Source organism: Acanthaster planci, linkage group LG11, assembly GCF_054643075.1.
Source record: "Acanthaster planci isolate LZ-2023a linkage group LG11, COTS_SCS, whole genome shotgun sequence".
NCBI classification, from domain to species: Eukaryota; Metazoa; Echinodermata; class Asteroidea; order Valvatida; family Acanthasteridae; genus Acanthaster; species Acanthaster planci.
In genome coordinates this window covers 10,541,835-10,555,909 of record NC_141787.1, presented here as the reverse complement: position 1 = coordinate 10,555,909, position 14,075 = coordinate 10,541,835, and the positions used below count along the sequence as shown (strand labels likewise).

Sequence of the window (14,075 nt, the reverse complement as noted above, 5' to 3'; positions counted from 1 at the left end):
TTACTATACATTTCATGCATGTGCAAGTACGCGTACAAGACAACGTACATGTAGATCGCGATGGACAGCGTGGAGTTTCGTAAAATTTCCTGCAAAATACGTTGTCCATGGACGTTTTCAGTAATTGCAACACAGCATCTATAGAATTTGGGATACAAGGCACTTGTGAAGGGCATTTGAGCTGTCTTCGCCAGGTAAAAATGTGAGAAAAACCGTTGAAAAAAATTTCGCATTGTAGGAGGACTTTTATACCCTGGACGTTACTTGCAGTGTAAATGAAGACAACGTCCAACCTGGGTTAGGCAACCCCCATGGTCTGTGAATGTGAGGCCAATCCAAGTGACCTGGGGTCAATATTGCAAAGGGTGCACAAATATGCAGTGCGTTATGCTTGCATGGAAAGATACTGGAACAACATGCAATCCACTTTGACCACCGTTTGTGTCGAAGTTTGCAAGCTCACTGCAACCCATGCAACATCACAGTAGGCTGTTTTCTGCATTGTCGTTCATGTAGTATGTGGTCAGGCAACCACACTTGGGTTTTGTAGCCAAACAATAGAAGGATTTTGAGAATGGTTCCTGGTCTAATCATGCTCTGATGATCTTCCCTTTTAAATAAGGGAAAGAGAAACTAATCAAGACTTTGGAGCTGGTTATACAATGGCATTTTACTATGATTTTGTTGATAAAAAGGATCAAACTGTGACTACGCTTGAACCAGGTGACAAAGTACCGTCAACAATGCGATGTTGAAAGTAATATTTTCAAAACCTAAGAAGCGGAGCCATCGTAGCGTGAAGTAGGCCTTAAAAAGAGAAATTTGACTGGAGATTCATGCAGTGAGAAAAATTGCTATCACATCAGACCCAAATCATAGTTTGTTTCTTCTTCTGTCGCTCTCCTCCAGCAGGCCTGCAACGAGTTCACAACGCACGTCATGAACCTCCTGCGGGAGCAGAGTAGGACGCGGCCCATCGCGCCCAAGGAAATTGAGCGCATGGTCAGCATCATTCACAGAAAGTTCAATGCCATCCAGGTTCAGCTAAAGCAGAGCACATGTGAGGCAGTCATGATACTCAGATCCAGGTTTCTCGATGCAAGGTAAGGTTGCCATCTTTTCTCTTCTCCTGATAAAACTTTTTTGTGTGTGCTCATTCAATTGCAAACTGTTAAATTTTTCTTTTGGGGTGGTTCATGTACAGAAGCAAATGTCCAGACCTGGCAAGTCACACGCCACTGTGTATCACACCTATGCCATAAAACGTCATGTTTTTACGAAAATAAGCTTTCTGTTTTGGGCTTCAAATTGGTTTACATGTATACATTTTGGCGACTTAGTGCTGGTTTTGGATGAAATAGAAACATGCGTGTGTATGATGTCACAAATATGGTTCTTTTGTTGGTCACAGAATACTGCGCCGAAAATATGACATATACCCCAGGCTAGTAAAACAGTCCATGCAGCTTAATTAGCAGTGTGCATTCGTTAATCTGTGGGATTGATTGTGTGTACTGTACTGGAAGAATGCATTCAAAATGGAAGCATAATCTTGCACTAGCAGCTTTCTTCACACTCCTAGTCATCCAGTGTCTGAATTTGGCATCTCAGAATGCCAGGTTGTTATCATAAATATTGTAACTGAAGTTTGAGAAAGTTTACATACATGCTTAATTGCGGCAAATTTCAGTTGTACCTGCATTTATTAACCATGATCTTACAGTCACATATGCTTCCATGGTATCCTTAATTTGGCTCTTGTGATGAGGTGATACAGTGCTGTGTAGCATTCACTGAGTTCCACATGCTTGACTGGTTCAAAGTGCACCCTTACAGTGTGGGTGTTTGTTTTTTAATTCAAAACTTGTCTTTGATTCTAGCCAGTTGTGTGTTGCTTTGACTGCCTGGTGTATGATATGGACAAAAGCCCTGATGTGTTGATGATAATATTATGTACCGTGAGTAGATGTTGCCGGAGTGATTGTGAACAACAGAGGGCGCCACTCTGTCTACTCTACTGCAAAGCCATGATGAGTTGATGACTAGAACTGACAATAAACAGTAAAGCTGCAAAATTGTAACAAATGTGTCAACTTGTTTCTTTTTGTTTTTTGCAGGAGGAAAAGGAGAAATTTTAGCAAGCAAGCAACAGAGATCTTAAACGAATATTTCTACTCCCATTTGAGCAACCCTTACCCTAGTGAAGAAGCAAAAGAGGAGTTGGCACGGAAGTGTGCGATAACGGTGGCACAGGTGAGAACAGGGAGATATGTACGCTGCACCCAAAGATGGGCTCATCTCTTTTGTCTCATATCCAATACAAAATGGTTCACAAACTTTGACAAGGTTTGAGTGAAACGTAGCCATGGTACTTGCTCTGTACAGAGGAGACTCATATTCACACCACACTCACGCCCACGTTCTTAAACTTGAGACTGTGTGCATTTTGGCAAGTCAATATTCCCTGTTGTTCTGTGTGCATGTATGACCCATGCACAAGTGTGGTAAAACTGTAGTGGTGGCTTGTAATCCTCGTCCCTGGATAAGTCCGGGAAAGTTTCCCCCGGTACATGTATATCGACATTCCTACTCCCCAGATATTTTATTAATAATGAATTTCATGAGTTACTTAAAGCTGATTTGAATGGAACATTTCATCTGTGACCTCATGAAATTATAATTCTTACCACTGCATGAATGTAAAACATTTATTTTATACAATACCTGCATAAATCTCCATCATCAATTAATCTTCTTTAAGGAGAACAAATGGGCCTTGCATATTAACATCCACCATTTTGCAAAACAGATTCATGTCTAAAGCATGGCCACCGCATTTGTAGTACTATGCAATATTAGACTGGTTCCTGTCCTTACATTGTTTTCTTTCTTTTTTTTCTAAATTGGGAATGAAATCTATGAAATAGGAGCAGGTACCAGTCAAGTAAAATGAAGTTGTGTTCAATGGGTACCATTTTGTGCAGGTTTCAAATTGGTTCGGCAACAAGAGAATTCGCTACAAGAAGAACATCGGCAAAGCACAGGAGGAGGCAAATCTCTATGCAGCCAAGAATGCAGCAGCAGCTGTCTCTGTAGCAACGTCGCAGCATGACGGCAACCAGAGCCAACCACCCTCAGCACCCAGCACACCCACAGGCAACGGTAGCAATCCTGGTAAGAATGATTTGGTGTTTTCAAACTGGGTTCAGGATTCTGTTCTGGGGTGGGTGAGAGAGAGCAGTAGCAGTTCTTGAGATGATGGACATGGGTCCAAGGTTTCACGGCATGGACAGAAATAGCAATGCATGCAGGGTTGAAAGGCAGCCTCATCAGAGTACCAGAGGAACTCAAAGTGCGTGGAATCTTTTGGGTGAATGAGAACTACACAATGATAAGAGCACGCGTAACATCATGACCAATCATAACAATTGATAGCACACTGCAGTGCCATAATAGCGAATGTAACAGGGTCAACACAAAATGTTTGGTTTAGCAGTTTGTCAGGTACATTGTTTTTCAGTTGCTGATGTTCTGGCTCGGGCCCATTCAAACATGTGGTGGCCTACCTCATGATGTGCGAGTTTTGGCCTTGAACACTTTCAAACTTAATACCCCTCCCCCCCAGAAAGTTAAAAATAAATAACAGTGAAATTGTTGCATGTTGTTTAAAGTATTTTCTCTGCCCCATTTCACCCTTTGGACAGCTATCTCTTGAAGTCCAGTGATGAAGTGAAATAAAGTTTTCCTTGAGTCATCACTTTAAAATTACATGTGACACACAGTACAGTTAAACTAGTTCCCACCGCTATAATAGATGACCTGGAAACCATTCAGTTGCACTGAGCCACAATGGAACATTTCCAAAGTTTGCAGCATGAGAAATGTCAGGTGATACTAGCAAAAGTATTTAATGAAGATTTGGGCGTCATAAAATCCACAGAGGCTAATCTGTTTATCTGCAAATATATTTTCTCTTTTGATAAATATTTTGAGGTAAAAATCCTTGCCATTTCGGCAATGATGCAGTGCCGATTATTGCACATAAAGAGTTAGCCATGGTACATGGTCTACATGGCCTGGTGCACATGTGCATTGCACATGAGCCTAGGAATGATATTGACCGTGCTGCTTGGTGACTGTTATTCCAAAGCAAGTAAGATTTTCCTAAACTCCAGTTTAGGAAAAACTGTTCAGCAAATCTAACCTAGGCAGAGCTGGGGAAGGGGTTGCTTGTTCCAAACCCCTGAATAACTGTCCCAGCTTGGCTCCTGCATGGTATTCTTTGTCTAGGCTGGAGACCTGTTGGGTGGGAGGGGACATTGGAAGTAATCCCAAGATGGTTGCTGTTCTTTCTCTAGGATACTGCTTGGGAAAAGTAGGAGTAGTAATCACTGTTCAGTCAGAGACTGTTCTTCAGGTTTATGCTGCTGTGCTCGGATGAAGAATGGGGAAGATTGAAGTCATATTTTTTGCCCTGAATGCTTACAACCACCAATTTAACAGTTTTTGTTACACTCACACTCAGCTATTGACTTCTCACCTGTCAGCTATTCCGAACCTAGATGTAATTCCCCTACACAGGCCATGACAAACACATGTTTACAGCTCAAGAAAGAGCTGTAATAGCGTTTGTAAGGAAAGAGAGCCTTTCATCTCCATTACTCAAATTGTGATCAGGAAGAGCTTCAAGAATCCAAGGTACTGTACTTTGCAAAATCTGGAATGAAGTTTTAAATTGATGTTGTGATTTTTATCTCCCCCCCCTTAAAAATCCCACCTCCCCCCCCCCCACAAATGCAGGTTCAGGGGGCTACATGTCATCCCAGAGCCAAATGGTCAGCCAAGAGGGTTCCTTCATGAACCTGCAGAACGGAGACAGCTACAACATGGCCAACCAAGTGGGGGCCAACGTCCAGTCACAGGTACACTACTGACACACTCGTACGCTGTAAGCTCCTTCAGGGGTCATTTTCTTTCTGTCAGTTTTTTCCTGGCTTTTTTTGTAATGATTGAGCATGTTTTTTTTTTGGTGTGTGTGTGTGTCATTGTCACTTTCGTGTAGTTTTAGCAGTGCATTTGCCAGTGATATGGAGCTTAAGTGTGGCCATGCTTGATCTTTGCTCATGTTCAGCTTGTGTATCTGTCTAAGCGAAACAAAAGAGGGCGTGTTATGGTGCGCTAGTAGATACGCACTTGACGGGAAGCACACTGAGTACGCGTAACTAATTTATTCCGGCATGTATGGTCGCTGCATACATGCAGAACGCATGCAAGAACCCGCTTGTCACCACCTGTGTTTCTTTCGCCCGATTAGGGTGCACTTCAGCTCTAGGCGGATAACCTCTGTGTTAGGCCTGTAGGCTCAGTTGATCCCAGCCGGCTGGATTTCACACAAACGGGAAAAGTGATATCTCCAAAAAGATATTGAAAAGACTATTGGACTTTCCACCGGAAAAATGTTTTCTGTACTGTACTACTCAGATCTTTATACTCAACAGGTTGTTAAATTAAACAACACCGTAAGGGAAAAATGTTGCTTGGCTGTCCAGTTGAAAGGGGTGCATTGATTCCCCGTGACCCTTCCCCAGCCTGCAGGCCTGTGTCACTGGTATCCATGTACCAAAAAGCTATACACAAGCTTGGATAGTTGCTTCGGTTTCGACCTGCACAATTCCTGCCCCCACCCCCAACTCTAGCTCTCCACTTGTAAAAGTTTCACATATACCGTACATTATGCAAAAGCATTGAGCAAGGAACATGGCAAAAGCAAGCACTCCACAGCAACACAAAAGTGGTTTCATGACAGATAGGTGATCACAGTGTCACTGTTTGGCCAGCAGAGATGCTACAGGCTTGTGTACAGTATGTTTGTGACTGGAATTAGCATGCAGGCCCAGGGAACGCTGGCTGATACCTGCAGCCACTTCCTATACACATATGTATTAGTCCCAGTCATGGCGCAACAATGCACGCACTCGCCTTAGAAGCATGTAATGATTCTTACAGTTTACACATCGTCTGTTCCTGTACTGAGCCCACTCGGTGGCGTCTTTGAATGAATCTCTCTTGGATTGGTAAATCACCTTCCAGTACTAACCCCCCCTTCTCCCGCTTCACACTTTATGCCATCATCCCTCTCCGAGGAACATTTGGTTGCGTGATGTTCAATCCTACCTCATTTGCATGATGTTCGCTTTTTCTTGAAGTCATCCTTTTGCCTTCCTGCTGCTTTATAAGAAATCCTGTTTACCATTATCCCATACACTTCAAGGAATAAGTTTTTTTTTTTAAAAGTCTATTTTGCAAAGAAAAATTTCATCACATAAGTTTCTGTACAACACCACCTGCTTACTAATATTTTTGTATGCATAGAATAGGCTTCTTCTCAGTCAGACATTGAGACCATCTAATTATTCATACTGTTCAGATAGATTCATTTTGTTGTGATTACCGGAGCAACAATGAAGCTTGTCATGTCATTTGGCATGTACATGAGATAAGTTAGCCTTTTTGAAGTCTCTAACAGCCTATTTGAAGTATGATGGACAGTCTGTGGACACAATAGGATGGCGTTATTTGAAGTGGATTAATTTAAGTAACCACAACAAGTATCCCCATACCAGTTATGCACCCTCCTGTTGTGTTGGGGGACTGTCCTGCCACACTTTAAATAGGCTAACAGAGACACAGCAAGGTTGTTGTGTATTCTATGGTTGTGTGCATGCTTCTGCTGAAAACAAATGGAGGCTATTAAGAGATGTGAATGCGGCATACAGAAAGGAAGCCATCACTGCGGTGGCACCGTGCTTGTCGCCAGGTGGTGCCAAAATACCTGTGCACTTTAAGGTTTAAGAAAGTGAAAAGCAGTGTAGTAGTCATTAAGTTCATTACAAGTCCCTGAAAGTCCACCAAAGTCATCCAGTCTTAACCCTAAAAAGAGCCGGGGGGGGAATAATTTTAACACCAATTTTGTGAAAATGGAACAACACCATTCTCGTGCAACAGGTCAGCCAAACAGGTATCTTTTTTGTGCTGGTATGCTCAAATGCTTGCAGGCTGGCATGCATGTAGACTTGAATTTCAAATGACCGTAACAACAAAATTATGTCTGATTGAGTTCAAATCTCATCTTTGTAATGATGAGGAGTGTCTTTTTATATGCACGGGAAGGGATGAACCCTACCCCCCCCCCGCTGTGAGATGGACCAAAATAACCCGGCTCTCTCAGGGCTAAGCCAAGTTACAAGCTACTCAAATGAACTGCAATGCAAGCATTCCTTTATCATTCACCATGTTGCTTACGAGTGGACTTGTGACTGGATTTGTGAGGGACTTGCATGCAAATGAGTGTGTGCCACTGCATTAGTGACTCTTCAGATAAAGCTGTACAGTCTCTGTTAACTTCAAATAATCATCTTGAGGAAAATAGTTTTGTGCCAAAGCATTTCATTGAAACTAATTTCAAATTTGCATTAACTCTTTTGTGTAACATTCTTTGTTGTAACCCAATTTTAGCTCCTCTCCCTAGTGATATAAACACTGTATAAATTTTCTCGATTTTTTCCCCCCAAATTCATTTTCTTTGTGGTCCAGGTAGCTAGCCTGAGGCAGGTCATATCTCAGACAGGGGGCTACGGTGGGGATTCCCTACCCCCGCACAGCCAGCCTCACTCCATGTATGACCCCAGCATGACCCAGTATGCCAGCCAGCATGTGTCCGGTCGAGCCAGCGGGGGCGAGGTAGTGGGCGCATCGTGACGGTCGCCAGGGGGGACACAGCCATGAGTCTGTTGGGGAAAATGTGCCACCGATATTTCATCACTTTGAACTGTTGCGATTTTGTTTTCTTTCTTATTTTAAAGAAATTAATCACTTCACCAAAAAAAAGAAAACAAAAAACCACAATGGACTATCTACATTTCTACCGCTGCATTGCCTGTTGCTAAAATGTGTCGACCACTTGCGTGTTCTGTAAAGTGCTACACTTCATTCTGCCAACTTCCATGTTTCCACATTGAATCTTTCCTGATGACTAATTCCCCAGAACTCTCTAGCTCATGGTTTCATTTGAAATGGGAATGCTGTGCAGTCCTGAAACCATCTGAAGTCTACCAGATCCTGCTCGGAACAGTGTGTTTGAAAATCAACTGAAATCAGGAACTGTAGTGTTAGACAAATCGTTTGCGGAGGACTGGCACCATTTTGTCGAGAAACAGGATTGAGCGACAAGCAGAGAGCGACAAGCAGCCAAAGAGCAAGTTTTGAGGACCACGCCCCCCCTCCAAGGGACCTTTCCCAGATTTTACGACTTGCTGGTCCAGACGGGATGGAGAGGACATCACTGTCTCTCGTATCTTGCCTGCTTGTGTGCACCTAGTCAGCACTTAACAATAAAAGTCTCACAGCCTCCTCGTACCCTCTGTTGTTCTTAAGTAAGCATGTGATTACGGCATTGTTTTTTGCCAGGACTAAATCTGGAAGAAAGAAACCAGAGGACTGGTGTTTTGTGGTACGTGCAAACTGCATTTCTTGAAATCGCCCACACTGGTGCAGTGGTGATTTATTCAGCACAGTCTGAACATTGAAAAGATGGAAAACTTAAAAGGCTTTCAGTTTTACAAGTCATCTGTGACATTTTTCGCCAAATTCCCCCTCCTCTCATTTTAAACATTGACACCATGTCAAGGAATATTAATGCACACCAGGTGTTACCAAGTTGTATTGGTAAATGCCTAGGTTTTTTTCTACATGAAGTTAACCCACTCTTTGCTTTGAAAAAAATTGCCAAGTATGAAGTATATATTTTCTTGTTAAAGATTCAACAACTAACGTAACCGCTCAGTGTGTCAAACTGGACACAAAATGTTTCACCCCAGCCATAGCATGGCGTGTGCATGAGTGTGTTTGACATGTAAGTATGCATCATAATAACAAGAAGGTTGTCATTATTTCAGATTTTTGGTGAAGTGATTGTATTCAGTATCGATAATCGATATCTTATTGAAACCTGTGTATTCCACCTGTTTTTCAGCTTATTTTTATTTTTTAAAATGTGCCATTATTTTTTAATTTAAATGTTGATACTCTTGTTAATATTGGAGACAAAAAGTATGGATGTGTCAAAACTATGCTTGCATGTTAAAGATGTGGGCATTTTTTAAGTTGAACTTTTCAGAAATTTTCAACTGGTTTTTGTGATTATATTTTCATTTTGTCATATTTAATACCCTTAGTTTGTGAGCTTTAGGTGATCTTTGGTTTCTGTGTAATACTATACTCTATTTTCCCTCAGATGGGGGGAGTTGAAGCTGAAAATGAAGTTCCTAGTTAAATCTCTTTAATGAAAATAACACGACTGTAAATACAGACTTTTTATGGAAAGGAAAAAAGCATTTCTTGAAATAATTGCCTTCCAGATGAGGATTCTACTCAGAGTGTCAAAGAAAAAAGGGAAATTCTCAAGAGAGGGGGAGGAGCTTCATTCAGAATTAAGTGGGAGGTCAAGATGGCAATCATGGCATTGTAATGAGTTTGTTGACTTCTTGAGCATAGGATCTGCAAACTATTTTTCCCTAATTCCAAACAAAACCTTTCTTTCATGAGGAATTATTATTAAGATTATGGTTTTTCAAATAAATCTTCAAAACTCCTTCAGAAGTATTCAGTAGTAATATGAAATTTTCACAACACAGATGTTTATGAGAAATAGTCCACAGCTAGAAAAAATTACTCCCCTCCCCCTTCATTTCAGACCAGTTGTTGGAAGAGAAGTCTTGGACCCAGACACACTGGTTGAAATATAGATGTGGGAACAGGTTATAGCTGGCAACAGATAGACTGAGCATACCCAGCATTCTAATAAAGGGAACTAATTCACTTTCCCCATAGAGTGACCATTTTCTGTCAGTCACGCACTCAACTATGAATTCAACAAGAAATTCAGATGTTTTTCCAACTATTACAGAAAACTTGCAGGACTAAATGAAATGTACCAGTTGTTATTAAATGCTACGCAACCTATCTGGTATTTTAGTGAAGGTTTAAAGTAGACATGTTGGCTATTCTTCAACAATTTTATGGTAAATATTTGGAGGCAACCTGACGATTATTTTAATCACTGTACATTGGCTTTTGTTTTAATTTGCAACTTGAAAGGAATTGGCTGTGAAAGTAATGCATGCAGGCATGCTGTGTTTGTGTGGTAAGGGTTAACATGGAGAGAGGAAACAGTTGAGAAGATGGTCTATTCACAGATTTCTAGGATTACCCAATTGTTTACTCTACTTTTTTGGACTTCATGCTCATGTCAATGAGTGTAACTTAAGTGATACAGAGTATGACTTTTTCATTTATCCAATGGTGACCTTATTACAGTTCTAGTACCAGTGCCAAGCTTTGAGATGCTAAATACATGTTTGCTGTTCTTCTCATGCAAGGCTGTGAACGTATGGTCCACGGCTTCAAGTTACAGCTTGAAACCAAACACAAAGCTTTGACAATGACTCCAAAACAAATATCGGCTTGTTTTATTTCTTCGTGTTCTTGGATAACCATTTATCAAACAGAAAAAAAATTAACAAAGCATATTTAAAAACAGTTTTAAGAGTTTTTAAAATGTCCCTGACAAAAAAAAAAGTGTTTACAAAAGAGGAAGGTTTCATTTGCCTAGCTGTGGAGTTTTACATGCATCTTATAAATGAAACATTCTGCACACCTTGAATCACGGTCTAATTGGAGCAAATCTCTGAGCCAGAAAGTAATGGAGCATAAATGTCTCTTCGCATGGAGCGCTTTGTGGATCATGAGTTATGCAAGCAAGTAAAGCCACTTCCTATTGGTTGAAATACTGAAATACTTTTTTTATACTGAAAAGTAGGAATGCTCTGATTGGACAAGAGATGGTAGTCCCTCATGGCACACAGGGGAGGGCTATTTTAGTAGAATGACATCTCATTCGAAATCACTGTACATATAAGGGAAAGAAAATTAATATGTGAAGCGAAAAGCTAAAATCATGTGCGGTTGTAATGCCCTAATTAGTGCAAAAGAGAGAGCTGTTGTTTAAACTAAAAAAAAAGGACGACTTTTGAGTGAATTGTTTCAGCATTATCAAACATGCTGCAATTTATCTGTGTTATGTCTTCATCTTGTTTACCATTGGGATGTTTCAGCCCTCACAGGCCAGCTACAACATTGGTAATTTCCTGACTTCAGGCGGAGAAAGCTCTCCAAGCTCAGATGCCACAATTGGAAAGCTCCCATTGAAGCTAACCAAGCTGGTTGAGGAAGTCTTAAAGTCTCACCTGTCATAAATCAATGCTGTAATTGGCCAGCTGGCTGTAAATCTTTGCGAGTGAATCAGAGCTCACCTGTGCATCTACCCTGTGAACTCATACATGTGCAAAAAGTTCAGATACATGTATTATTTATGATCTCTGCATACTCATTGAGGCATGTACATTTAGACCAAAAAAAAAGAAATCAAAAATTTGTTGGTCATTTAAGGTGATTTCAAGAAAATGCAGCATAAAAAATATCAGTTTGAGCTTTGGATTATCAACGGACTCTGTCTGTGCATTTTTAATCATGGTTGTCATCTGAGATACCCAGAGCTGAGATTTGATTACTATGGTTTTTTTTGGGGGGGGGGTTGGTTTTTTTATCTCTCCCACTGTACAAAATGTTGTGCATTGCCATAGTTTTGAAATAGACACTGTAGATTTTACGGTCTTGCAATTTGTGTGGTTTTTTTGGCTTGCGTTTTCTTATCTACTTTTTTTAAAGTGTAGATCTCTGTTTTCTTTGATTTTAAGATGTTGCCCGGATTTACTGTAAATTTTCTTTGGGGGGGGGACGTAAGAATTTGATATGATGTTCAGTTTGCCTGGATCAACAGCAGTGGTCAGTGGTATCCAAAATGCCAAGATTTCAATTTTCTTGCATGTACATTTTATTTATTTAATTTCGTTTTTTAAATCCTGTTTCTTGACTGATATGACCTCTGTCATTTGTAACATCTATTACAATTCACTGTTGAGCACAAATAACTTCCACGAACAGCCACTCTGTGAAGAAAGCGTTGTAGATTGAACAGCACTTCACGTCTGACCACTCTAACATGGAGGGTAAAATTTGACATCAAAAAATTGTGGAGGCATCAGCTATGAAGCTGCTGTTGGTTAAAGTTAGGTGAGAAGGCACATACAAAGAGTTATCCAGTTCGATTAGGGCAAAGTCAAGAGATAAATGATCAGGAAACTTGCAGATGCGCCACCACAATTTCACCCCTACTGGTACATGCTTGTTTCTCGCCCTCTGACTGGTGTTGCTTTATTCTTGTGATAAAAATTTGAAGTCTTATTCCAAAACAACATAGACCTTAGTCGTGTGGTAAATTTGATGGAATGCAGCATTTATGGAACGTTGAGCATTTCCCCAAGAAAACAATGGGGGGTGCAATGCTAATTTCATTTTTGTTGGATTCGTTCCCTCTGAAGAGAAATGGACCTTACTAGAAAGAGTATTCTATATCTCATCATAAAATTGGAAAGTGTCAAGAAACCAAAGAAACTTTATCAACAGTGATGTCTACCACAAGCACAGCAGCTTTTTCTAGCCTGGTTTATTGATACTTTCAGTTTCTTGTGTTGCAAATTAATCGAGTAAAATTTTGGAAAAAAGTATTCCAGGCTAAATGTGTTCATTAATTAAAATATGGTGTCTTTTTCTTGACCATGTGTAAAAAGAAAACTTTTTTTTTTTTTTAAATTCATGGGTGCTATGCACGTGTAATTAATCAGAGTGTATGTAGAAATCTAAAGGTCGTAAATTCAGTTTAATTAAAAATTAAAAAAAAAAACCTCACTCTAATGTGAACACTTTTTGTATACTGTACAGTCATCGTAGAGCAGTCCTTAATGGAGATGCAAAGGGTTCAGAGTGCAAGGGTTAAAGGTAAAGTGTAGGTTATAGTTCATTTAAATTTAAAAATCACATTGTAAATAGTAATAAAAATCATCAGAAGTTCTTTTAACCCTTGCACTCTTTCTGTGTAGTTTTTAGTCAATAGGAAAAATGTTGCTTGTATGGTTGGGTTCTGAAGGGGGAAAAAGAAAAGGTTGAGTCAGGTGCCTGCAATGAAGGAGTGCTGTCAAAAAGACTACACTCAAAGGAATTAAGACCTCCCCCACAAAAAAGTCAGCTATACTAACCATACAAACGACACTTTTATGTGATATTTAGTTGAACTGTACATTCACGTGTACCAGTTTTATCAGTAATAGCCTAGCGATATCAATCTGCGTAGACAAACGCAGACTTTTAAAAAAAGTGTAGAAAACAGCACCGAGTGTTGGTGTTGAGAATAATTTGATGGTGTTAAAGCCTGTTCTTGGGGGGGGAGGAGGGGCTGGTTTTGGCGGCCCAACTTGCTGTAAATCACTGTAATTATTACCATTGTCTTTGAGGAGACCACCTTACCTACCCCACTACAAAACAAAGATGGTTTGTGATAATAAACACATTGGTGGAAATGAAAGCACTGGCTTTCCTCTGGAGTTTTTTAAAGTTGCATGTGTAATTTATGCTAACCTGAAGTGCGCCCTCACAAGCAAAGAAGAGACAGGCTAGTGGTAAATTCTACAACTGGCCCCATGCACAGGCCCCGTACACATGCAAAGACCGTACATTTAAATGGAAATTGAATGTAGGTGCTCAGTGTGGCCCGTGCCAAACATGCAAAAACCTGTGCATGTAAACAGTGAGTTCCAAACCAATGGACCACTGTTGCTACGTAAAAGCACACCATCTCTTGTTCCTGCATGGAGGGGATATGCTCGTCTGTTCCTTGTCAGGCACCCAACTTCATGAAGCAAAATTTGTAATGAAAAAAACAAATGAGATGGGCACCAGCCATGTGCAGTACACATCACATGATATTGTGAATGATAACTGGTTTTCAATGAACAGAGATTTTGCGCTTAATAATTATCCATGAATGATGATATTGTTGCACGAAATTGTGAATGGTACAGCTCTGAGTGGCTTACAAGCTATCCAGGGCGCCACACTCTGCC

The 14,075-nt window shown here is 40.5% G+C and overlaps 1 protein-coding gene across 3 annotated transcripts in view; it reads left to right on the top strand.

Moving 5' to 3' along the window:
• Positions 1–13,537, top strand: part of LOC110988573 (pre-B-cell leukemia transcription factor 1-like) — a 95,515-nt gene extending 81,978 nt beyond the window's left edge. Inside the window, exons 4-8 of one of the 3 annotated variants that reach the window (XM_022252235.2) lie at positions 913–1,103; positions 2,118–2,253; positions 2,985–3,174; positions 4,801–4,922; positions 7,594–13,537. In XM_022252235.2, the coding sequence (XP_022107927.1) occupies positions 913–1,103; positions 2,118–2,253; positions 2,985–3,174; positions 4,801–4,922; positions 7,594–7,758 (804 nt within the window). In that variant the 3' untranslated portion in view covers positions 7,759–13,537. Of the gene's footprint in view, positions 1–909; positions 1,104–2,117; positions 2,254–2,984; positions 3,175–4,800; positions 4,949–7,593 lie in introns of all 3 variants that reach the window. The other 2 variants (XM_022252233.2, XM_022252236.2) reach the window with 2 other exon arrangements.
• The last annotated feature ends 538 nt before the right edge of the window (positions 13,538–14,075 follow it).